The 26,331-nt window shown below is 38.6% G+C and overlaps 1 protein-coding gene across 1 annotated transcript in view; it reads left to right on the top strand.

The window, feature by feature from the left end:
- LOC306851937 (bone morphogenetic protein receptor type-1A-like) overlaps window positions 1-26,331 on the top strand; it is a 44,702-nt gene that overhangs the window by 11,434 nt on the left and 6,937 nt on the right. The window contains exons 2-3 of the mRNA XM_079388460.1: window positions 4,295-4,423; window positions 13,972-14,208. Of these exons, the coding sequence (XP_079244586.1) occupies window positions 14,133-14,208 (76 nt within the window). The 5' untranslated portion in view covers window positions 4,295-4,423; window positions 13,972-14,132. The remainder of the gene's footprint in view (window positions 1-4,294; window positions 4,424-13,971; window positions 14,209-26,331) is intronic.

Below are 26,331 nucleotides of genomic sequence, written 5' to 3'. Positions count from 1 at the left end.
CCTTTATTAGAGAGAAGAATATGTTCAGCCCCTCCCTCCGAAGCTTCGAATATTCGGTGTTGATTCCTATCGAAGCTTCGAAGCTCAAAAAATGGTATTCGGACCAACCCTACTTTCCAGTCGCTCCCGCAGCATCCCGATATGCCTCGCACCGACCGGTCCGCACAGCACCGATCTATCCCGGACAAGCCTAAACAAACTATCAGCAATGGCGGACGTTGCGTTGCTATTGATGTTCATGGCTTTGCGAACCTACATCGGCATCCAAGCACGGCGAATCAAACATGTTAGCATTTAGCTGCTATTTCAAATATGGCGGTCCAAGTTTCTGTTCGTCTTGTTGGTCACGGTAACCCCGCCCCCAGCCCCTGACGCAAGCGGTTCTTCCTTCTAGCCCAGCAATGTTTTGGTGCTACTTACAAACCGCTTTTACTGGTTCGGAGCTGGTGCTTTGGATGTCGAAAAACAAAGAACCGGTTTGAAACTAGGCTCTGGTTCCGAACCAGCACTGGAACTGCCTTGGTGGAAAAGGGGTAAGGGTGAGCACCCCCTGCTGGCCTCACTAACACCTCTTCCAACAGCAACCTAGTTTTCACCGGAGGTACTGACCAGGCTCAACCCTGCTTAGCTTCAGTGGGCAACCGGTCTTGGGCTGCAGGGTGATATGGCTGTGGCATATACATCTAAATAACATCTCATTTATGTCTGCTTTCATTCTTTCTTGAATGAAATCGGAATCAACCTATTTGCTTGTAAAAAAAAAAAAAAGCAGTATCGGAATCGGTCATGAAAAATCATGATCGGTGCATCACTAATAACGTTACCTTTCTGCGATGAGATCACTGAACCATTTCCATTTCTCCTCAAATAGCCTGTCCGCACTTCCAAGGCAATTTTTTTTTCTTTTGGACATGTTTAAAATCACAAGTAACTTGCCAAACAAGCATCAGTTACAATGCAGATATCATCATATTATCTTCGTGCTGCTTGAGATTCTGGCGGCACCTTAAAACATGCGTGTGTAGGTGTCCTGACTCCCGAGCATAGACTTCTACTGAGGCGTAACATTCAATGTAAATAAATAAGCAATTTGTTCCACTTTAGCTTAAAAATGAAATATTGTAGTGAATAAACTTAATATAAAGTGCTAACACGTGTTGCTAAAAAAAAAAAGGTAATGTTAAAAAAAAAATTATTAAATGGTAAACATATTCATAGAGAAAGTGATAGTGTTAAAACATCCTTATTGTTGAGCTCTAGACCTTGATTAATAGCCGAACTAAACCTGCAAATTAGAAATAAAACTTGCATTATGTTTTTCATTCAGCTTCTTTGTTTAAAATATGACTAAGTTTGATGCGTAGATTGAAGGAGATAAGGCTCACCGAATACAGCACCATGAGCTATAGACATATTTTGTTTTCTGTTTCTGTGGCGTAACCTAAATTAATGGAGAATGGCTGGTTGTAATTGAATGACTTCCTCCATAATAGGTTTCTGCTTTGTAGAGGAAATGAGTAAGAGTTTCTAAATGGTGAATATGAACAGATGTTACATGGTGGTCATCATCACTCCGCTATTGTAAGCCCAGGGTTAATTATTGCCTTTCTCCTTATACTTTGCCAGTCGCACCTCTTAATGAACAGTTTACTTTAGTGTTTCAGCAGAAAAGAAGACATCTGGGTGTTTTTGACCGATTAAAAAAACCCCACTGAATATATGAATATCTGACCAATTTAAACAACATTTTGTAGCCTTGTTCTCATTGATTGTTCGTTTTAAATCATGCATGAAGCCTGTGGCTGTGATGGTAAACAAATTTGCTGTCATCTCAAAAAAGATCCTTAGAAAAATTCAGCTGTTGCCTTCCCACAGAGCTGATTCGTGACTGAATGCTCTCCCCAAGCTTGTAAAATATCACAAACATTAAAGAATATCATAACCACAGTGTAAAAAGAATGAGTGCTCCTTGCAGACACAGTTGAGCCCTCCCTCAAGGCATCTATGTTCCCATCCTCAGCGCCTCAGTGAACCACGCTAACCTTCTCATTTCATGGGCTTTAATTTCAATTAGCTATGGCTGATCGTTTGCTTTGATCACATTAGTCTCCCCTTTGAGCCCCAATTGCTTTATATACACCCTCATGCTTTCCTGTTGGTTTTACTAAACCCTCTGGAATTAACAGCAGTGATGGCATCTTCATATGTTTGATTTCCACTTCCTACAGCTGTCCCACATCTTTCAGCACATAGTTTCTCTCTCGGCACTCCAACAAAAAACAATGCCACAAATTATTGGACATGCTTCTGGTCAAGAGTTTTGAAGTGGAGATGTGCAAAAGCTGCTTTAATTAAAAACGGCTAAGTTCTTTCCTATAGCTAAATGGTTGTTTTTTGATTAGGGCTATTGAAAAGATCACCCCTAAATCTACAGATTTGGGAAGAAGTCAACATTCCTTGGGAAATAAGTTGTAATCCTCTTTCTCAGCGAGGGCAGTCAGGGTCAACTCCTCCTGGCACCTGTGTGGATCTAAATGTCTCAGGCTTGGTGACATTCTGTCTGAGGAGCGTTACCGCTTTGCATTGGGCGCTAATCCACAAGTAGTCTCAGTTCAGTTCAATACCAGGAGAATAGCATTATGGATCTCCTTTTGGCGCTTTTCCACTGCATAGTACGGCACGGCATGGTTCTGTACAGCTCACTTTTGGCGGGTTTTCCACTGGGAACAGTACCTGGTACCTGGTATTTTTTTTAGTACCACCTCAGCCAAGGTTCCAAGCGAGCCGTACCGTTACCAAAACATGAAGTTTAAACTCTGCTGATCACTGATTGGCCGGAGAAAATCGTCACTGCCTGCGTCATTGAACTTGCGGCACGAGACACAACAGACCCGCTAGATTTAAATCAGCACAGCCAGCGAAGGATCGAACGCAACTGTTTTGAATGAGCCCACCTTTTTTAAATAACCAAAAAATGGCTGTTTCGTTGTCTGTTGAGGAAGTACAGATGTTCCTCTCGTTGATAGCCGATGAGCGGAACCAGCGAGAGCATGATGGAGCAACGCAGAATTAAAAAGTTTTTCAGGAGTCACGGCAGTAGAGGCGGCACAACTATAACAACACGTGAATAATCCCGCCCACTCTAAAGCGGTACTAAACTGCAGTGGAAACACAAAACGAGCCGAACTGAGCCGTGTCGTGCTGTTCTGAGCCGTGCCGAGTCGTACCACGCAGTGGAAAAGCGCCATTTGTGAACTATTCAACTGTTACTTGTGAATGTGTGCAAATTAGTCAGTTTTGTCATGAACTTTCTTGACAATTTCTTGATTCCTCTTAATTAGTTTCCAATTTCCATCAAAGCTTCTGAGTTTTTTGGTGTCATGGAGTTTGAAGCTCCCATATTATAGCATATGATGCTGTATCAAACCTTGGTGGAAAATGTACTTTTAGTTTTCAAACAGAAGTCTAAATATGGAAGTGTAAACAAGAAAGTAATCTTAGGCTGCAATGAGTGGTTTTTAGTGAGCAGTCAGGCAGTTTCCACTTTATTAGCAGTTTAAAGGTTAGGTAAAGGTAACAGAGAATAGAGCGGTAAAGGTAAAGGTAAAGGTAACTTTCATTATTCATTATATCATCATTTTGCGTGTGTGTGTTCACTGCCGTGTGTGTGCCCTTTTGGATTGGTTAAATGCAAAGCACAAATTCCGAGTATGGGACACCATACTTGGCCACCTGTCACATCCTTTCCTTTCCTTTCCACTTGGATGTTTGTCATAATACAGAGGATAATACATAATACATCACTTCTTCAGTTTTATCATTACTTTAACTTCAACGTTCAAATAATTCTGAAGATGCAAAAACTTTCTTTTGCTAAGCTGTGATTTGGCAGCTGTTCAATTGTGACACACTGAAAGTGTCCTAAAGCAATGCATGACAAATCTGTTCAAATCATAAAGACTATTCTATTATTCTTTTGGACTCTATGCACTCAGAAGTCGCTGACACATTTCTTTAACTTGATTCAACTTTTATAATGAGAATAATGAACAAGGGATCTACTGTCTTTTAAATTTGTGATTCAACCAGATAATGATAATTCACTTTGAGATTGAAGAGGCATGCCAGTTTGCATTTTATCTCCATAGTCAAAAGTTCTGGTAAAGCTCCTTTGATATAGTATAATTGTTGTTTGTGGGTGCTTTATGCTGTAGTGGCTTCCTAATGTCATTTTTCTTTAGTTTTTCAACTGATGGTATAACTATCTCTTTCTCTGCTCCCCATTTCTTTTTAGGTACTACAAAGGTTTTTCACAGAAGTTTGTGACTTTGCTCTGTGATCAGCTCCAGACAGAAGACTCTTAATGCTAATACCCATGAGTCCCCTTCATCATCATGTCCTGCCACACTTGCTACCCTGTGAGGTAAGAACCTGATGCTTCCTGTTGCAGGCTCATCTTTATTTTATGACTCAATTTCTTTCTTTTCCCCTGTGGTTTTTGTGTTTTAAATCAGGATCTGTCGTATTTCCCAGATGCTTTTGTGAAATTAAACTGCTGGTAAATGAGCGCTCTATTCTCTGTTACCAGAGTCACCTCCTTTTCAAAGACTGACTCCGTAGCCAACTACATCAGTAAATGCTGCAATTTTTCTTTACTTCCTCCACCTTTGGCTGTATTTTCATAGGGAGAGAAGGAGCATACGGCAACCTTGATTACCGAAGCCCAGAGATTAACCCTTAACCCTGTGCCTGAGACAGAGACAGACCTACGCAATCAGCGAGTTTCCTGTCTCATAATTATTGGCGCTTGATTGGTCTGTCAGAGACCAGATACCCTGCAGCCCACCTCCACTGTTCCACTCCGCATTAATGACCCACGACATATGAGAACCGTGTTTACATGCAGAACTCCATACCGCCACATCGAGGGGATCACCGTTGGGATTTTCTCAGGTACTTATGGGCTTTACTTTTGATTAGACTGTAGTGCGAGTTTAGATGTCGCTCAGAGGCATGGGTCAATCAGTGCGTGATGTATCGAGTCCTATGGTCCTGGGATGTTTACATGGGGCTGGTGAGATGGCTGGAGGGAGGGGCTGTTCCACTCAATTTCAGCCACATGTTTGCAAAGGATGTGGAGCTGAACGAGGCCGTGTGATCTGCCAGACTTTAAACAGGGCCTTTGCCTGTGGGCAGCTCTAAAGTTTTCCAGCGTGTTCCTCCAGCCTCTTCGTTACTGTGGTTTCTAGGCAAACACACTACCCTGTTGCCGTACAATTTCGCATTCATAAACTGCATTCGGGCTGCCTGAGATTCCCATACAATTGCTCAGACAAATCCGTTCTTGTACTGACTTACACTAACACACAGACCACACACATATAACTGAAGTTACACTGAGATGGGGCATGGAGTATTTCATATGTACTGGCGTAAATTTGCAAAAAGCAGAAGCAGGACAACATCCAAACATGCACATGAAGCATAACAGAAAGTGACATTGTCAACTAATTCGGGTTTTTGTTTGTATTACTTTTACCATCTGTTTTATGTGGTCTTTTCCTCTGTTTTGACCTGTTTATATGTATCTAAATGACTTTTTTTGGGGGGTAGGAGTGCCTGTAGTGCAACTCTACCTAGACAAAGCCGAGCTGCACTGCTAGTTTTTGGATGTTGAACTGGCATCAATTCAGTTGGACTAAATGGTTTACATTTTAAAAAGTCAAATTATTGTTTTGTTCTGACTAAAATTGAAGTTTTAAAGTGCATGTAAACGCACTGATTATTGGATCAGGGTTCAAAGTGTCCAGATGTCACTCTTTGACCGACGAACAAAGGCTTTTACTGTTCTTCCTGGTGCTGTAATTGGGTAAAAAGTCAGTGTCAAGTTGTAAAATAACAGACATTTAGTAGAGGTTGATTGACCTAATGGCACAGCTCATCTAAAAATGCAAATCCGGTCATCATTCACTCAACCTCATGTTGCTCCAAACATTTATGACTGTCTGTCTTCTTTGGGCACAAAATAATATTCTGAAGATTCCTTACATTGAAAGTTGTTTTGGATCCCTTTGACTTTTATTGTTTGACCAAAAACAGTTGAATCAGTTTTGCCATATGTTTGGAATGACTAGAGGTGAGTAAATGATGACAGAATTTTCATTTTGGGTCAGTGATCCATTTAGAGGCATGGGGCTTTCTTAAAAATGTGCCCTTTTAATTCTCATACTCTGGCCTTTATTACATGTCCTTGCCCTGATCCGTCCAAGAACCCCTGGGCTGATGTTTCCATTTATACCAAACACCCTCTACAGGGCAAGAAGATCTAAAGCTTGCCACACATGATAAAACCTCTTCATCATTCCACAATTATGGAATTTGTGAGCAGGTAGTGGAAAATACAGCACGTTTTTCATTTCTGTCATGCCCTAATACCTTTTGAGAGACAGCAACTTGAACCTTGGCGCTTGAAAAACAACCATCACCCCACAGTGATAAGAAAACAGATCTCCAGCGGTGTCACTGTATGTCTCTCCAATCATGTGGATAAGAAAGAAAAAAATGGCATCCATTTAAACACAGACATCTTGATTTGTAAACTCATGCAGGAACAGACATTCTGGCAGCACAATGTCTGCAGAGTGTGAAAATGATCTGTTTGATACAGAGGAACCTCCTGCCGCAGCCATTAAGCGTAGAGAATTGGAGACATCGGAGAGCCCTGCATGAAGTGCACTTTCATGCTTTGCTCATCAGGGCAACGTCCTTCAGCTCAAAACAATTTGCACTTAGTATTTTTTGGGGAAGGGGGCAATGTCACATTCAGTTGCCAGCTGGATGACATGTGTTTCTATACACAGAGGGACTAGCCACTTAGTAATATGGATTTTGTTCTCCGAATACAAAAAGAAATGGGCTTGCACAGCTCCGCACTGTGGTCTGTGATCTGATTCACACTCTAGGATGTGTAGATTAGGGAACTCAAATGACTATCCCTGGGTAGAGAACACTACTTTCTAAATCAAAAGTTGTAGACAGGAAAAAAAATAGATGGAGAGAATTGAATCCTGAAGGGATGTCCAAAAGCTTGTGGCTGTTTCAGTTTCTTCTACCCCCAAGTATATCGAGTTTGAAAAATATTGTAGTTTAGTCTGTTATTATTACAGAAATATTAAGATATCTTACAATAGTGCTATTTCATAGGATGTCCTTAATTCGTCATGAATACACTAGAATAAAATAAATGGTAGATTTTTTGAGGGAATATTTTGTCAATTTTGTGTTTATTTAAAAACAGCTCTGTGTTATGTCAGCCATTTTGGCTTTTAAAAATAAAATACAAATATTGCAATACCAAAAGAAAAGTGTACAAAACACAATTTGATCGTGGTCACATGATATATAAATTTATTGTAACACAATTTGATACACTACTGTTCAAATATTTGGGGTCAGTAAGACTCTCTCTCTCTCTCTCTCATGCTTACCAAGGCTGCATTTATTAGATCAAACATTAAAGGATTAGTTCACTTTTAAAAAAACTTTTGCTGATAATTTACTCACCCCCATGTCATCCAAGATGTCCATGTCTTTCTTTCTTCAGTCGAAAAGAAATTAAGGTTTTTGATGAAAACATTTCTCCATAAAATGGACTTCATTGGGACCCAAACGGTTCAAGGTCCAAATGACAGTTTCAGTGCAGCTTCAAAGGGCTTTAAACGATACCAGACGATGAATAAGGGTCTTATCTAGCGAAACGATCGGTCATTTCAAAAATAAATAAAAAAGTTTAAGTTTTATAAGCACAAATGCTCGCCTTGCTCTGTTCTGTGATGCGCGTTCGCGACGTCACGTAATACGCAATGACGTTGAAAAGGTCACGGTTGACTTAGGTGGAAGTACCGAGTCAGTGTTTACAAATGTGCGGAAGGAGGACCATATACACATATTCAAATGTCTTTGTGTCAGTTTATCGTTTAAAATGCCCATTTGTGTGTATCCTGGGTGTTTTAATATTAAAAAGCCTACTGACTCTCCTAAGTCAACCGTGACCTTTTCAACGTCATTGCGTATTACGTGACGTCATGAACGCGCATCACAGTACAGAGCAAGGCGAGCATTTATGCTTATAAAACTTAAACTTTTTTATTTATTTTTGAAATGACCGATCGTTTCGCTAGATAAGACCCTTATTCATCGTCTGGTATCGTTTAAAGCCCTTTGAAGCTGCACTGAAACTGTCATTTGGACCTTGAACCGTTTGGGTCCCAATGAAGTCCATTTTATGGAGAAATGTTTTCATCAAAAACCTTAATTTCTTTTCGACTGAAGAAAGAAAGACATGGACATCTTGGATGACATGGGGGTGAGTAAATTATCAGCAAAAGTTTTTTTAAAAGTGAACTAATCCTTTAAGTAAAAAAAACTATATATGTTAAATATTTTTACAATTTAGTTTTCTGTTTGGATACATTGTAAAATGTATTTCTTATCACATTTACTTATCACAGTTGAAAACCATTCAGTTTGATGCTGCTTAATATTTTTGTGGAAACCATAATATTAAGTTTAAAAAAGAACAGCATTTTGTTTGAAGATAAATCTTTTGTAACATTATAAATGTCTTTACCGTCACGTTTGATCAATTTTATGTGTCCTCGGTGAATAAAAGTATGAATTCTTAAAAAATCTTACTGACCCCCGTACCTTTGTGTGGTAGGCTAATATATAATGTGAGACGGCGCACAGAGTGCATTTCTGTCCAATTTCCAGCAGAGCTGATCTGTGATTGTTGAACTGAGCATGGACCTTCTGTTGTGTTGTCCAGAACTGAACCTCCCAACCATATGTCTCAGTGACGTGAAGCCCTCTCTGGAGAACAAGGCTACATTTGGTCGTGGAATGTGCTGGAGCGTGTGCATCTGCTTAAACAAAGCCTTATTTTCAGCTCAATGTTGTAATTACAGGTTAGAATGAATCTAGCCGTCTTGTGAACCCACAGCAGCCTCTGCACAAGAGTCCCAGGATCTGCTCAGGGCTTGTAAGTCCAAGCAGTGTTTACAGCAGTAAATCTAAGCCACCATTAACACAACATCTCAGATATATTTACTTACTTTTAGAAAAGTGTGTGTTTTCTGTGTGAGGCAATCTTATGTTTGTGAAACTAGATTGTGTTGTAATGGACTGCTAGCGTTAGCAGGGTCCCCGTGGGTGTTGAAGACTAGATAGAGGGACTCGATCAGTCTTAGCGCAGCTTGTAGTCTGCTACTCCTCTAGACATTTGGATAGATGGGAATTGAACTTGCCATCTTTTTCTCTATAAAGAAAAAGAAAACTGTACTGAAAAAGAAAACCCAGCGAATCAATGCATTCACTATTTCAGTAAGTAGCAGCAGGGTTATTGTATTTAAAAACTAAGATGAAAACTGTAAAATCTCAATTAATAGAAATTAAAAGTAAGCAAAATATAAAAACAATCTATATATATATATATATATATATATATATATATATATATATATATATATATATATATATATATATATATATATACTGATAACCAAAATAAGAAGAAACAAAGCTATTTATACAAAATAAAATCATATGATGTTACACAGGAATTTCCTAAATTTTCCATATGCTGTTTTTCATCAAAAATTACTTAATAGTTTCTACTTCCAAAATTATGAGTGTGTTTTAGTTTTTCACTCTATATGTTAAGGTTACAAATTAACAGAATTTTAAGTAATTCTTTTTTTTTAATGATGATTTTGCTGTTACTATAAAATGTGAAAATGCTAACAATAGAAATTTAGTATAGGTGTGTGCAAACATTTGACTGATAGTGCATATAGATTTAGTTTTGTTTCATCCAGACTCTCAATACTAAATGCAGGTAAATAGAGCAAGAATGACCCAAGGTACATTACTACTGGCTTCCACGTGGGTGATTGGTAGAGCAGGATGATTATGCAACACCATCATCAGTGTGTTCTTGAACCCACGACTGTCTGGATAGAGCCCTGCGTCTGTTGCCACAAACCTCCGCCCTCATTTCCTTCCTTTCAACTTTCTGCACTTTCCACTCGATTTCTCTTTTGTAGATGTTCCCACATAAAGATTCGTTTTTACCCTCCTGGTATCGAATCAGATACCACCAGTCTTACTAAATTCACATCTTATTTCCCAATACCCCCCTTTTATATTTCCATTAGTGTTGTGTATCTGTTGAGGGTTGTTCAGACATCCGATAAGCTGCAGATACAAACCAAAGATGGGCTGTAGATGTGAGAGAGAAAGCGACGGCAGGCTGTGCTGGTAGCAGAGCGTGACTGAGATGTTTGGAAGAACTGCGGCCAGCAGGGAATGATAGATAGAGGAGGACAGAAAAGGGGGAGGAGGACAGGAGAGAAGAAGTGCAGCAGGAGGTTTGGAAGGGGAGTGCTCTGCAGGAACGTTTCAGTATTCTTATGGTAATCCAGCCTTGGATGAGCCTCAGAAGCAGCCAAGCAAACAATGAGAGTGGAGCCAGGAAGTCTGCTCTCCCTGCTGGCCGGCGTGACTTGAGAGGCAGGCGAGGCGCTGGGCTGCCTGCAAGGAGGGGCCCCCAGGAGGGGCCAGCGAAACGCATGCCAGCACACATATCCACATACCACATTTACTCAATCTACGTGTTAAAGAGCATGGTCGGCGCTGGTGAAAAGCATGTTTATGTTTGTTTGCGTGCTTTGTGGTGAGCGGGACTTGTTTTTCTGTAGACTATATAGAAATGATAGACACATTTCAGTACCTTCATCATTGTTAGCACAGATTTGGTGATGGCCTTTTGGAAGTTCTTTTAAGAGATTTTGATTACAAATACCATATCTGCAGATATTATAGTTTTTTCCAGTTCAATTACTTATGGCATCATCTAACACTCATTTAATAGTTAAAGTTAAATTGAGTTTAATCATGTTAGTAAAGTTAGCTTAAAAATGCGCAAGTAAATAAACTTTTTACCTTGTGCAGATAACCACTGTTATAATACAGTTGGCAATGGAAATCCATTGTTAATAATTAAAATTTATTTACATAATGATAATAAAGTTAAATAAAAAAATAAAAGTTAGTCTTTTAAATATAGCAAATTAAGTTAATCTTAATAAAGTTAGATAAAAATAAAATAAAGAAATTAGTCTTTAAAAAATATAAATAGATTTAGTTAATCTAAGATAATAAACCAGTTAAATTAATCTATGAAATTAATTAATTTAGTAACACAGCTAAATGTAATCTTTAGCAAATCTCAAAATTAATATTAATTTAATATTTTTTCACATAATGTTTTGATGCCTAAATTCACTTAAAGGAACACTCAAGTTTTTTTGAAAATAGGCTCATTTTACAACTCCCCAGGTGCAACAGGGAGGCGCAATGATATTACGCAGCGCCTGAAAGTAGTCCCCAGCTATATCATAACTAGTTACCTAGCTGGGGACTACTTTCAGGCGCTGCGTAATATCATTGCGCCTGCTGCACCCATGGTACAGCAGCAAAGTTCCTTGATTACTACGCCGGAGTGAGAGTATAGTTCCTAGCCATATCGGCCTAGGAAATTGCAACTTTTTATTTTCCGTTGGTCTTAGTGCACGATGCAACTACAGAAGAGTCAAGCTTTAAATGGGAAAATTATCGAAACTTTTTAGTCATTTTTCAGCAAAATGCTAATGGTCTAATCCGATTCAATGATCAATGCTAAGATAAGCTAAAAGTGCTACTGACAGACCCGCAGATCGACTGAATGAAAGGTTTTTCAAAAAAAAATTCAAAAACGGGATTCAAAATTGTTTTATTTTTAATTTATTTATAGGATTATAATATTTAAAAATACATAAAACAATTATTGGGTTAATTTTAATATTGGTGCATCCCTAATTCTGAATAAGTGTTATTTGGTGTTGGTCTGTGGTTTTGTTTTCATGTAAAGCTCTGGTATTGTATGCATTTCTTTAGTGTGTGCATCTATCAAGGCCACAGACTTAACAGGATATCTCGGGTGATCCCTTTAGCTGTTCATCTCACCTGCCTTTCCAAAACCTGTCTGAAACGGGATGTTTGGCGTCTTGCGGTTATCCTTTTCTTCTATGAAATGGACTTAGCTGAAAAAACAAAGATATTCAAAGGCGCTGTCAAACCAGCATTATCTTTGGGGAAACAAGAGACACAGCTGGCTCTGTTCTTCCTCAGATTTCTGTCTCCAGAGTGACTTCCCCTTTCAAGCATCATATGATTGAAGACTGTGGGAATGCCTTCCCAGAAACCACATGCCCATGCCTCAGTGATTTTCTATAAGGTGTGGTCATTCTATATGGTGGCTACAGTTGCTTCACCTTTCCCCCGTCTCTCTGGTATTTCATCCATTCAAAGGAAATTAATGAGGAGCTTTCCTCTGAAAGAATGCTCAGTGAGACTATAAATTTAGCCATTTAGCACAGCTCTATGGCATCTTTGCCTTCTGATTTAATGGTGGTCCATCTGCTGCAGAGATTTGCTTTGTGCCAGTTTTCAAACTGTTATGTTATTGATATTAAGCTGTGTGCCAATGCACATTCACATCTGTAATTCTTAACAAGAGCAAAATGATTTTCCAAACCATGTCTTCATGTGATTTTTAGATCATTTCTTTTGAATATGAAATGTTTTTTATTTATTTATTATTATTTAATATTTTTTGTGTGTTGTGACTGTTGGGATGATCTTGTTCACAGATGTAAGTGTAAGTGTCAGGGACCTCATGATAAGATTGTTCTTTCTCTGTCAGCACACTTCCTGTCCTTAGGCCATGAAGCTTTCCATACTGACTAGTCACGGCATGCTTTTACCAGTCTTCCATCTTTATCTCTCCTAAGGCATATTCACACCAACAGCAAAACCAACAGTGAATTGTTCATTCTGGTTATTTACAGGCTTTAATACAAGATCCCTCCCATTTGACTGTATGGGTGCTTTATACACTTATTATACATGTATTATAAATGTAATCAAGCTTAGAAAAACTTCTGAATCTTTGTTAATATTTAGCAGTGGTGTAATATTTAATATATAATAACTTTAATTGTAGTAATCATAATCTTAATAATAATAAAAGTTAATTGCACTGCCTGTGAAAGTTGCACACTAGTTTATTTTCTTTTCCAGGGATTGGATGAGTTGTTGAAACCTGTTATAGGTCATATCTCTCCATCCCTTGCCCTGTGGTCCTGTGTGAAGAGGGACCCAGTCTGTCTTAAGGGGTCCCTGTGAGCCAGAGGAGCCCCGCCTTTGTTTCCCCATTACCCAGGAGTCAGGGAAGTGTGAAAAGTAGGGCGCAGGTCGGGGCTCTTTGTCCCCCTCGGCCAAATGAAAAGTGACAGACACCGGCCCCCTCTCTGTGGCTGTTAATTCAGGCCCCCAGTCCCGCAGAGCCTCTGGGAGCCACTAATTGCATCGAGACAAGCAGGAGCTACGAGAGAGCAGACACATTATGTTATTAACGCTGGACAGAACCCAACACCAGCCATTTTGAACGGGACACTGCTTAAAGGGATAGTTCACCCCCCAAAAATAAAACTCTGCCATCAAGTCGTTACAAACTTGTGCGACTTTCATTCTTTTGCAGAACAGAAAAATGGTTTTGGTGACCATTGAAATCCATTTGTATGAAGGAAAAAAAAGGTTTGTAACAACATGAGGTTGAGTAAACAATCCAGAATCTACATTTTTGGGTAGAACATCCCTTTAACCAGCCTTCCAGTCTCGAGAGCCGCCATCCCACAGCTCTGCTCTGATACGGGGTCAGGGGTCAAGTCACAGCACTAAGATGGAAGTGCAAAGGAATTTGAATACGACTCCAATACCACTCTCTGTCAAGCTTGCTTTCTGGCTCTCAGCAAGGAAACGTCACGATGATGGTTCGAAACATTAATAAGTGTTCCTCTCTCTTCATTACAGGGTCTTAAACAAGAGGAGGCTGTAAAGAGGCCTTGAAGTCTTCATCACGCTCACATACTCTTTCTTGGTCTACTCACCTTCACAGCTCATTGGCCACTTCATTTGTCTCAAAAGAGTACGGCACCACCAAGACAACTATATAGTTTCGGATCTCAGCCAACATGTTAAAAAGCACTTCCATGGTCATCGTCTTTGGCGTTTTGGGAGCTGCCTTCCTTCTCTCCCTGTCGGCTGAGGGTAAGTTAGTTTCATTATAGTAAAGTGTCTACATTTGACCATTGCTTCCTTCTCAGCAGACCAAGCAGACGCTTGGCAGTAGCCGCAAAGTGTCTGTTTTGAATGACAAACCCCTATAGCAAACAAAAATGTGTTTTTTGTTTGGTTTCGTTTGAGTGAGGGAAGAAGGCGAAAACTGGTGATGACTGGAAGGGTCATCTGTTTTGTTTCATCTGGATGCACAATAGAAATGCAGCAGCAATTTATAATACAAAGCAGACTGAGGCAGCAGGAGAATTGATTTCGCCATATTTGGATGATACCCAGTGTTTGCAGAAGCCTGTTTTAATGGATGGTGGCCTTTAAAAACATAGCACAGTAATGGCCTCGCTTTTTACTCTCATCAGGCCCGAAAGCTCAGAATCTGTCTCTTCACATTTGCAATGCATTAGCAAACAAACACTATCTGCTAGGGTTGTGTATTGGCAAGAATCTGGCAATACGATACGTATCACGATACAGGGGTTGTGATGCTATATATTGTGATACTGTAAGCAAGGTGATATATTGGGATATTTCTTATTTTAGGAATAGGATATATTTTTAGGAAAGCTGTCATTAAGAGCACACCACTATATGCAAACCTTAGCAATAAATAAATAAATAAATAAAAATTAATAACCAGAGCACACTGGGATCTGCATTTGCAATTATCAGTCCCTGTAACATTCAACATTATTGAACCACTTTTTGTGCAATACGAGTCAAGGGGGAAAAATTCAAGTGCTTGCAGAAATCGTTAAATGTATAAAATGTATTTTATAAAAAAGACCATATATATTTTTAGACCCTGCTTTAAAGGTTCACAGTGTTATATACAATGTCATAACATTTTGATCTGAACAAAAAATTACATCTGCTTAGTATTAATGAAAAATAAAGTGCTTGCTGGATTCCTAAAGAAAACAAAACAATTGTAAAACAATAAAATAAATACAAATGTTGAACATTCTCAGAACCTTTCAACTTGGATTTCACAGGTTTTTCAGTTTATATTTATGTTGTGCGTGGAGCACCACCCCAACTGCACAAAACGCCCCCGAATTACGAGAGGAAGCTGCAGCCGCACAGGGACCCTGCCGCCCGCCATGCCCCGCGCGAGGCCTTTTCACACAGGACGCGGCAAGTGTCCTGTGTGAAACGCGTCTGTGGTAACGAGCGGACGTTACCACAAAAGCCCAAATGACGCCACACTTCAGCTTTGTACACTGAAACGGGAACTGGAACAATTCTTTCATCCTCCATTACTAGCAGCGAACTATATTAACGCTAACATTAGTGGTGTGCTCTAATGCTAGTATTTCCTGTCACTGTTTAAGTTCAGAGATGAAGACTGCTCTCGAGCGGTCAGGATATGAACTCAAAACGAAACAACTGCCATGAATCCTGTATGATTTTTTTTTTTTTTAATATCGATATTCCGTTTTTGAGAATCGTTACAGTATCGCCAAACTAAATATTGCGATACTCACGTGTATCAATATTTTCTTACACCCCTACTATCTGCCAGGATCTTCATCTGAATTATATTATTTAATTTTATTGATTTGATGGCCTTCTGATCTTCTCTCATTTGGGTCTCGTAACTGCACACTTTATTTTTTCTCTCAAATGACTCACTACATCAGAATGTAACAGACTCCATTAGAGACTGTTGTGTGCCATTCACGGCATCTTTAGGTATTCCTACATTCACTCAGCAGTGATTGTCTTTGGGTAATACATGTCTTAGGACTGAGGTGTGAAGAGGCCGTTTGGGTCACATTTGGTTATGAACAGAAACAATGGTTTGGGTGATTGATTTGAAATTGTGTCTTCATATGTTAAAGAGAGGGATGGGGGAAGAGTGTGTCAATGAGCAAGACTGTAGGTGTATTTCGGGTAAATGCTGTTTTTCCTCTAGGGTTTTACACTAGTATTTTAATGAAGGCAGGGTTAGGGAACATTGACAAAGCACAGAAAGCTTGATGTTTTCTGTTTCTCACATTAGTTGATGGTAGGGGGAATAAACATGTAAAATGCATTTAAATATGATAAATTTGTTGATAAATTATTAAATTAAAGGGACAATACCGTCCAAAAATCTGGGGTCAGTAAGATATTTTAAGAGGTTTTGAAAAAAGTCTCTTATGCTCACCATGGCTGCATTTATTTGATCGAAATACTGTAAAAGTAATAGTCAAATAACTGTTTTATATTTAAATTTTTAAGAATAATTTATTCTTGTGATGGCAAAACTGAATTTTCTGGAGCCATTACTTATTATTTGGTGCTAATGGAGCATTTCTTATTATTAATGTTGAAAACAGTTGTGCTGCTTTATATTTATAATGATTCATTGATGAATATAAAGTTCAAAAGAACTTAATGAAAATGTATTTTATTTGAAATAGAAAAGTTCTAACATTTCAAACGTCTTTACTGTAACTTTTGATCAATTTAATGCATCCTTTCTGAAATATAGTGTTAATTTCTTTCAAAAAATAAAAAAATCCTGAATGTTGGTTTATCACTTCCAGGTTAATCAGAGTTTCACGGAATGCCATTTTGTTGACAATTACACACTGTATAACAGCATCTGATGCTTATCGATAGCTGAAAGCATAACCAAAAATATTAAAATAGCTAAAATATTGAATAAACAAATGTGTCGGGGATGCATAGAACTTCGTCACTTATGGGTGCAGTTCAGTTGAGAACCGTGCTGTTTCTGTGGAGATTTTTGGGCACAGATTTCATGCAAGCCTAGCTGTGAGTCAAAGTATACTTTGTTACGTAATATTTTGTTATACAGTCAACAAGTTTTCCAGGCTACAAAACATCACTCAGCAGTTTTGCCGTGGTCCACCCTTGTTGCTTAAAAACAGTAGATTCATTGTTTACATTGAGAGCTCTGATGTCATGAGGCCTTACTATCTGTTTCTGTTTAGTTCTTTGAAGTTTATTTTTCTAAGTGCCTATCTCTATTTTAGGCAATGATATCTTGGAGTCATAAGCGCTGTCTATTCTTGGCAACAGAAAAGCCTAGGGAGAGAGAGTTTTCCTCCCATCAAGAACTAGAGACTCTATGGAGTCTGGTAGAAGAAAAAAAACTGATCGAAATAGATTAAGAAGTTTAAATTAGTATGTCAAAGCTCACAACCCCATTACCTCCTTTTAGAGTTAAGATCATAATATTGTATACAAAAGGAAATGACCAAGGCAAATTAATATCTCTCGGGTGCAAATGCATTTTAGAAACTTTACTTTCCTGTGTTGTTTGGTACAACAGTTTTTGTTCACTGCACTGACACAATTTTAACTTTACAATTATTTGGAGAGCTCACTGTCTGCTTGTTAGCCTAGTTTAGCCTCTTTAAATATATTCTTCCCTCTGCTGTTTCCCTCCCTGTAAAGGAACAAAAGAAGAAATGGGTACTGGCAGCAATTTCTTCTCACTCGTAAAGTCAACCAGAGCCTTTAAAACAAAGGGTAACTACCCTCGGTCATTGCAAAGGTTCCTGTTAAATGATGAGGGAGACTGGAGTGCCAGTGAGAACAAGACAGGGTGAGAGCTGAACTGCAGATGAATGCTGTTGAGCGTGTTTTTTTTTCTTATTTATGGAAGCTGATCTGAGGGCAGGTCGACGTCTGACACAGAATAATGTCTCCTGACTGCATATGGCGGCACGTTCCTCTGAGAAATGTCATGTCATTCAACACATTTGACACAGGCTTTCAGTCCTGGAGCTAATAAATGAACTTTATGGAATTTTCTGCCTTCAGAGGAGAAGGTGAGGTTGAGCACTTGTAGGTTGAGTCTCATAAGAGAGGAAAAACGTAAGAGGATCTAGTTACTCCACTGTGTGGAAACCCAAGCAGGCTGAAATATAACAATAAAAATGAGGCATTTTTACTTTCTAGGTTTGAGATCACTGTTTAATTTGTTTTACATCTTTAGTTTGGTTCAGTTTTCCTATTCATGATGTTTTAGCATGAACATATTAAAGCTTCAGTAAATTTCTAAATGAGTATACTTTTCATACTGTATGCTAAAAGGTTGTGATATTTAAATTTAATTGTAGCATTTAAAACTATTTCTGTTTATTTTATTATTATTTTATATATTATTTATTAGCATCTAATACATTTATGTGATAAATGTTCAAATCTCTTTCAGGCTGTATATTAAACATTTAGTAATTTCTAAAAAATAACTAAAGCAATTTTAGATGTAATGTAATTTTATTTAATTAAATAAAATAATTAATTATTATTAATTAGTTTATCCCATTTATCGATTGTTGGCCATAATTAGAGCCTTATAATTTCTGCAATACGGAAAACTCAGAAAGAATCGCAGAATGCAGTCATAAAAGTGGAATTTACAGTATAACACGGAATGTCAAATGTATAAATCAAAATAAGGTCAGTACACTTAGATGGAAATGAGATATGGACCAGTGTCTGTGAATATGAAATAAAATGGTGTGCAGGATTCATATCATAAAAGTGTGAATAAATGGCACAGATGCACGGTTTAGTTTACTACACACATACTGAAGCATGCATAAAATTTTGGTTTAACTTGAAGAAACTGTGACAGAAATATATTACTTCATGTAATGATAGTACTACTAATAATAGTACTAATAATAAAATTGTTAAAACATAATTTTTTAAGGAGTGTTCAATAGAAAAATTATTTACCAGAAAATTTAAATATACAATACAGTATTTCTGAAAAAAAAATACAAATAAATTGTATGAAATTGATTTGTCATGCTTTTGTTTATTAAAATTTAATGAAAGCTTTAAAATAGATGATCCAGAAAATTGAAACAAAGTAATACAGATTTCATAGGGCCTTAAAAATGCAATTTCTGTTAAACTTTTTATAAATTTGTTATATTGTGTAAGTTTCATGATTTCAATTAATTAGACATGCTTTATTATTAAGATTTTTTTAATTAAACCAGAGTCCAGAAAAAAAAATAATTTGGAAAAACATAAAATGGAATTTGGGAAAAAAATAAAACAGATTTCATAGGGCCTTACGTAACATGGTAAAATGATCTGTTTATTGATATTCACCAGGTTTTTATATCATTACTTCCCTATGAATGGGTTATTATTGGTCTTGAAACAATGTTTTAAATAAATGGCTTGTTGCTTCAGTGAATCTGTCCCTCTGCCCTCATTTCCCACGCTGGGCCGTCGGCCTGGGCCCTACTACAGGAAACTCGTTGAGTCTATTGTTGGTGCTGTGAGTTTCCCTGACACTTTAACCATTTCCTGTATTGTGCTGGCTGACAGGTACCGGACTAAATATGCCAAATGCATGCTGCTCTCCGGAAATAATCATTACTGTCTGACAATGAAGGCCTGTGTTGGTGTGCGTGACTGTTTCTTTACTTTTTTGTAGACCACAGGTTCCAAAGCATTTGAATAGAGGACTCCGTTGAGCTTCTGTACTCTGTCATGCATTCACTCTAGTGAGCATGTGTTCAGCGGTGTGGCGCAGGAGCCTGTTAAAGGCGTTCTGAACTCTCACTTTTACAGCTTGCTGTTAGGTACTTGGCTCTAGAGGTGTCTCCGAGCCCATTAGAGCTTTACTTTCATAAAGGCAGCCAACTTTATTGGTCTGTTTCAGGCAGGCTGTTGTTTTCCATATGTTCCCTTTTTTCCTTCCCCCTCATTCCATTTTTAACAAGCCGGTCTTCAAATAGTGCTGGATTATTACGTGTTGGGGGATTTTGCCCTGAAATGGAAGCCCGTGTGATAATTATAATGATGGTTATTAAAGAGATGAAAGTAAATAAATAATAATGGCAGGTTCAGATTAACTGCCACTTAAAGCTTATGTCGTTCCTGCCAGCCCACAACCTACATCCTGACCTTTCCACATTGTTTAGTTTCTTTTTTTGTTGTAAACGTGTACAGATTTGAATGAATAACTGGTGTACGAATTAAATAATTAAACATCTCTAATATTTCAGCCTCTCACAGAAGGGCAAACCTCCTACGTGTCGTCCCTCAAGGATACATGATTCACATGTTATTTTGATGTATCTAATGGATACCCAGTGATGTATTTTGGCACAAGGACATCTTGGAGGATTTTTGTGTTTTTATTTACCCTCTCCTACGTTTCTGCTGCAGACACCGAGAGACTGTCATGAGGACCAGCGTCTTGATTATAGGCTTGCGATCCAAACGCCCTCGTAGAGACTTGGCTGGCTCATTGCATCATTTCCTGTTAAGTCTTGCTGCAGCACTGAGAAATAATAGCTACAACACAGAGAACACATGGAGATCCACAAAGCGTACTACTTTTCAGTTTGTTATTTCGAAATTTACATGCAAAACAGCTTCTTTGCGTTCTTGCTGTCACTTTTGTTACAGAAACCAGAACCAGCTTACATAGCCTGTTCATGAAGGTGTGAAGACTGTGAAGCACTCATATTCTTAGCTTACCTCTTGACCAGCCTCCCATTACAGCTTCAATAACGTCTAAGCTGCCTACTCTACCCTCTGCTTTAATAGGGTCAAACCACAGATGTTTACCCTGGAGATCACAGCTAAAGCTTCAGCTACTGCCTCGTCTTACACTGGCAGTGTTCAAGCAACACTATGGCATGAAATAGTGACCTTAAAAAGTGTATGGACACTTATACCACATTTAAAAAAATGTTACTGCAAGATGTAGCAATATATCAAAACATGGATTTATAGAAATATAGCACAAGCACACTTCTCAGTCAAAACGTTCAAAAAAGTTGGTTAGATTTCAAAATATAGATGTGTTATGTAATAAAATAAAAATGACTTTGAGACCACGAAAGAAGCTATTCCACAGAAGAAAGTCATTCAGGTTTGGAATGACAGGAGAGTGAGTAAATGAAGACAGAATTTTACATTTTTTCTATTAAAGCGTAATTTTCTTTGCAGATGCTACTTGGTTTGATTATTTTGATGTTTAATTCAATGACATTCAGACACTTCAAAGTGTGACTTATGGTATGTTCACACTTCACACCAAACGTGAATGTAATTATTCGCGTGAGTAGATCACATACAAAGTTCAAAACATACAAATCACACACGTTCAAAAATTTCAACTCAAGTGGAAAATTTGTGTGATGCGTTCTCGCGCAAGCCAATCAGTGAAGAGTTTATTGACTTCTCTGGTTGAATCTGGTTGAGAGCATTATTGTAGCCATCTGCAGGCACCCCGAAATATAAGATAGGTCTGGAGCATAGAAAACAATTAAAATCCGTTGTAGTGGTAGTTGTGTTTTATTAGCATGGCTACAGAGATGCTGATATCAATAATAAAAAAAAAAATGTCAGTGTATATAGTAGTAAAATGTAACACAAATGTAACACATTTTACTTCAATTTTCATCCACCTCTGGATGGTGCTGTGAACCCAGACACATTGGCTTTTGGCTTTCTGGCATATTTGGGACTTCCACAAAAGGTACAAAGCAGCGATTGTAGTTATCTCCACCGTGGTTGATCGCGCTATGGTTTTATTCGCACGAGTGACATGAAAAACATCCGCGAGTAATCTAGAGTGAGTGACGCGTTTTTATGCGTGTTTTGAAGTATCGCATCAGGGAAATGCCAAATTTCGAGAAAAAAATACATTCACAAAAGTTTTTGCAATGCAAAAAAGGGAAATGGAAACACATTTACCGAATAAATTCCTCCATGTTCATCAAATAAAGTCATGTGACTTTGTGCATAACTTGACTAGCTAGCAGGCCGATCTCGTTGCACAGCCTGTCTGTCATCAAAGTATTTCTGTATAATTGCCTCCCAGAACTGTTGAACGCGTTTCCAGACAGCAGGCATCCACCTCTGCTCTGAGGTACAGGTAATTTATTATATATGAAAATTATTCAGTGGCTTCTCCTGCTTTTCTTAGTGATATTTGGTGCCTGTTTATCAGGAAGTGATCATTTTGTTCTCTTTGACTCATTGAATGGAAATGGTGCTTTATTCGCAAATGTTTTACGTGATATTCCAAGTTAAATTCGCAACTTTGGATGGAAACATAGCTTGTGAAGAACTACAAGCTTTACCCATCTACACAGTGAGATTGATGATTGGCTTCACCTGTTTCTTTGATTGGACGTGTAACTGTAGAGCGTTGTGTATATGTTCAGGTCGACTGTATGGAAAATGTAGCCGAAGTGTCTCTTTAAGGGGCTGGCGCTGGAGTCTGTGCCGAGCTGCCTACAGGCTGGGAGAATGCGGTCAGCAGGACTCATTACTGCCAGAGTACTGCCAGACCTCAGACTCCACGGTGACGGCGAGCCAGAATCAAGCACACATGTAGGAGCACGGCGATGCTCTGTAGATCCGTCTCTCCGAGCCAAGGAAAAACGCAGAGAGAGGGAAGGAGAGCAAATGTATTCAGTGGCTTTGTAATGTCAATGAATCACTTGGTGCCTCAGAGGTACTTCAGAGATCTGCTCTGATTTAGTAACCCTTCTGGCTTGAAACCTGTTTTATGTGTTTCAGCTCTGATAACATTCCTGAGCCCTGTGGTTGTTTGTGTGCCGCTGTTGTGGTTGCGGGAATTTAGCTGGCGCTTATCTGCGCATTGTAGCTGTTAGGATGTGTAGGGCTCAACACATCATAACAGATTAGCCTGCCTTTTACAGTCTCTCTTAAAAGCAAGCCGTGTTTCTGACTGCACCGTTCGCATTCTTTCAATTTACTGGCCTCTCGCTGAGAGCAGGGCTTTCAGAGCGATACTGTTTTTCTTTCTTTCTTTTTCTTGTCTCTATTCCACCATGTTTATGTTACCGGTTTCCACCTCCATTATCACACTGGGCCCCGTGTGACAGCAACGGCGCCTGGACTAAACTGTGAAGTGATCAAAGATGTTACATCAAATGCTTTCGCCGTGTATTTTGCATTTTGCCCTAATGGTGGGGGCCATGGGACGCCTTTGTGGCTTCAAATGAACATTTCTCAAGTGCAAAAACCGAACCGTGACACATAAACAGAAGATTTATATCGCTGGCTATCGCAGGAGCGTAGCATATGAATGGACTGACTCATACACAGAAAGACAAAGCATTACATGAAAAGAGAGGAGGGCTTGAGAGTGTTTGATCAGTCTCCAGAGCTCGTGCCACTCGACCCGGTCTTCAACCTCACATTTATACACTATAATCCTGTCTCTTGTGTTCCTAATCTGGTCTTTCACTTTCCCTCCTAATCCCACTTCTCACCATTTCACCTTCAGGCCATTCAACAGAATGTTTTATGACACGTTCTTTTGTAAACGATGTTCCACAAATTGACATGGTGTTGAGTAACATCTTGTCATGTTTGACACATCTGTTCCAGGATCCCTCTCAATAAAACCGATTGTAGCCGCTGCTTTGTCAAGCACACTTTATTCCTGGCCGTGCATCATGTTTTTCCACTCAGATCATTTCAAGTCCCTGGGTGAATCTCATAAAACGTGCTCAGGTCATATTTCAGCCCACAATCAAAATGCAGGAAATTACATGGTGCTAAAAGAAAATAAAGTTTTTTTTTTTTTTGACAAATAAGGATATTTAATATATATAGACATTATTTTTTTTATAGTGATGATGAAACATATTAAATATATTTAATATATTATCGTATATTTTAATGCATTGAGTATTTGTCTTTGTCGTAGTGCCTTTAATTTCTGATGGTTTAAATAAAACTAATTTTATTCCATGTTTTGTCTTTTTTTTTTTTATGTCAAAATTAAGAATAACAAGGTTCTGACAAAAATGGCCTTCCCTAGTGTTGGTTGCACTTCTTACTCTTGTCTTCCCCCATGCATCCATCTACAATAAGGGTAATCTATAAAGAGAGAGTTAAAAGTGGGGCCACTGTATGCTTCATGATTAAGCCTATGAATACTAAATACTAAAGCTAAACAGCTTGGGGAAACGTATTTATTTGGCTTCAATAATTTACATGTTAGAAATGTATGTGTAATAGCATAACCTCTCATAATTCTTCATTAATTATTTTCGGTTGACTAAATCATAACCTACAAGAGGGGACTATTCAATTCATCATCTAATGCACATCAATTGATTAATTTAAAAAGCGCAATGTATATAATACGTGTAAATAATTTAATTGTCTTCATAGCTCCATTGTAGAAGTTGCGAAGGAGACCGCAACTATTTTAATGAAACTATAACACTAATAGCCTGTTATAGGCTCACTTGGTTCAATAGCCTATTGAAATGTCCCAATTTCCATCATCATAATCTTGGCCTATGTGATAGTATCTTAATCTTGGCCTATGTGATAGTATCTTAATCTTGGCCTATGTGACAGTATCTTAATCTTGGCCTATGTGACAGTATCTTAATCTTGGCCTATGTGACACTATCTTAATCTTGGCCTATGTGACAGTATCTTATTCTTGGCCTATGTGACAGTAATTTCCATTAGTTTTCATTTACAGTGCAGTGCAAATGAATAGTCTTTTTGCAGCTTAATGTTTACAGATAGTCCATATTGTGAGTCGATTTAAGTGTACTGACCTACTTTTGATTAATTCATCCAAACTTTGACTAATTCCGTGACTCCGCGTTATACAGTAAATGCTATTTATATGACTGGATTCCGCGATTCCCCCTGCGTTTCCCCCATCTCGGAAACCATAAATAGATAATATTGAGGTTTTTACAACTTCAGTGTAGTGGATTGTAATTTATTGCAACTTGAGCAAGGTCTGCTGCTGCCTTTGAGAGATAACTGATGCGTGATGAAGCAGCACCTGTTAGCAAGCGCTTTCGGTGTGAGAGTGCCTTTAGTCTTCCACGTTGATTGGTCGGACTCCTGACTCTCAACAAATCAGATGCGCGGTGGGCGGAGACTGCTCTGAGTTCCGACAGGCTGCATCAGAGCCAAACAGCGCGTTTCAAAATTAAATAATTTTATCGGCACATCGGTTTTGAAAATGACCAATACCGATTATCATAAAAATGCTTAATATCGGTGCCAATAATCGGCCAGGCCAATAATCGGTCGACCCCTAATATTATTACATCCACTGCTCTGTAGGACACTTTACTTCTGTCCATTGTGCCATAGAAGCACCATACTCACACTTAAATGCCATTTTAGATGTTTCGGCTTATTTAAATGACCTGCTTCTTCATTTATTACACTGAATATGAATGTAAAAATGGAGCTATATCTAATTAGAAACAATATATTTTTATGAGATTCTCACTGTAGATGTTTCTTCTCCTGTAGATGTTTAACAAGCGGTTTGTGTATTCTCTTCCTCCGATATTATTGTGCCACGTCCTCTTCATTCCCCAGGCTGATATCAGCTCTCAGGGTTTAAAGCATCCTGGCTCCACGCTTCTGTTTTATCAGACTGTATATCAGTTTAGCGGCCTCCACCCCAGCTGATATGGCTAGAGGTGTTGCTTTCGTGTAACTGTGCTGATAGCAGGTAAGATCTGCCTTCTGGATAGAGTTTGACATTTATATTTGTTTGGATTTGCCCATCTGCTGTGGGAAATGAGGCACTGTGATTCAGAGGTACTCTCTCTTCTCCATCTGATATTTATGTTAATATTCAGAGAGAGGACTGAAGCAGTCGTAAGACGTGGGATGGGTCTGAAGCACAGCCCTAGGTCCTTGGCCCTAGATCCTAGGTGTGGAATGTGGTGTTTTACTAAACAGCAGCATGCCTATTTTAGTGTGGGCTTATTTTGACTGGGTTTAGGCCTGCCCGAACCTGCAGGACGAGCAGTAGGGCTTTAAGAGGAAGCACCCACAGCAATACTAAACACATGAGTCTTTGTGCCTGGGGCAATATGCACCCTGTCTGTCTGCGAGAAATGCTCACGCACTCAGACGGATCAAGTTACACCACAGAGAAATCTGCATGTCTCTCTTTCTTTGTCCCAGTTTTCAATCCTTATCGCCCTCTTTTACTCGCAGCCTATGGTGATCTGTTTTCCTCACTCCCATCTATTTATCTAAGATCCTTAGATTCCTTGCAGTATAATTTAATAAGAGGGGTTTTGTTTCCAAGTGGCCGTGAATTTTATAGGTTTGATATATTTT

Source organism: Barbus barbus (assembly GCF_936440315.1).
Source record: "Barbus barbus genome assembly, chromosome: 32".
NCBI lineage: Eukaryota > Metazoa > Chordata > Actinopteri > Cypriniformes > Cyprinidae > Barbus > Barbus barbus.
The sequence above is the reverse complement of the archived record's forward strand: the minus strand, read 5'-3'. Positions and strand labels throughout refer to the sequence as shown.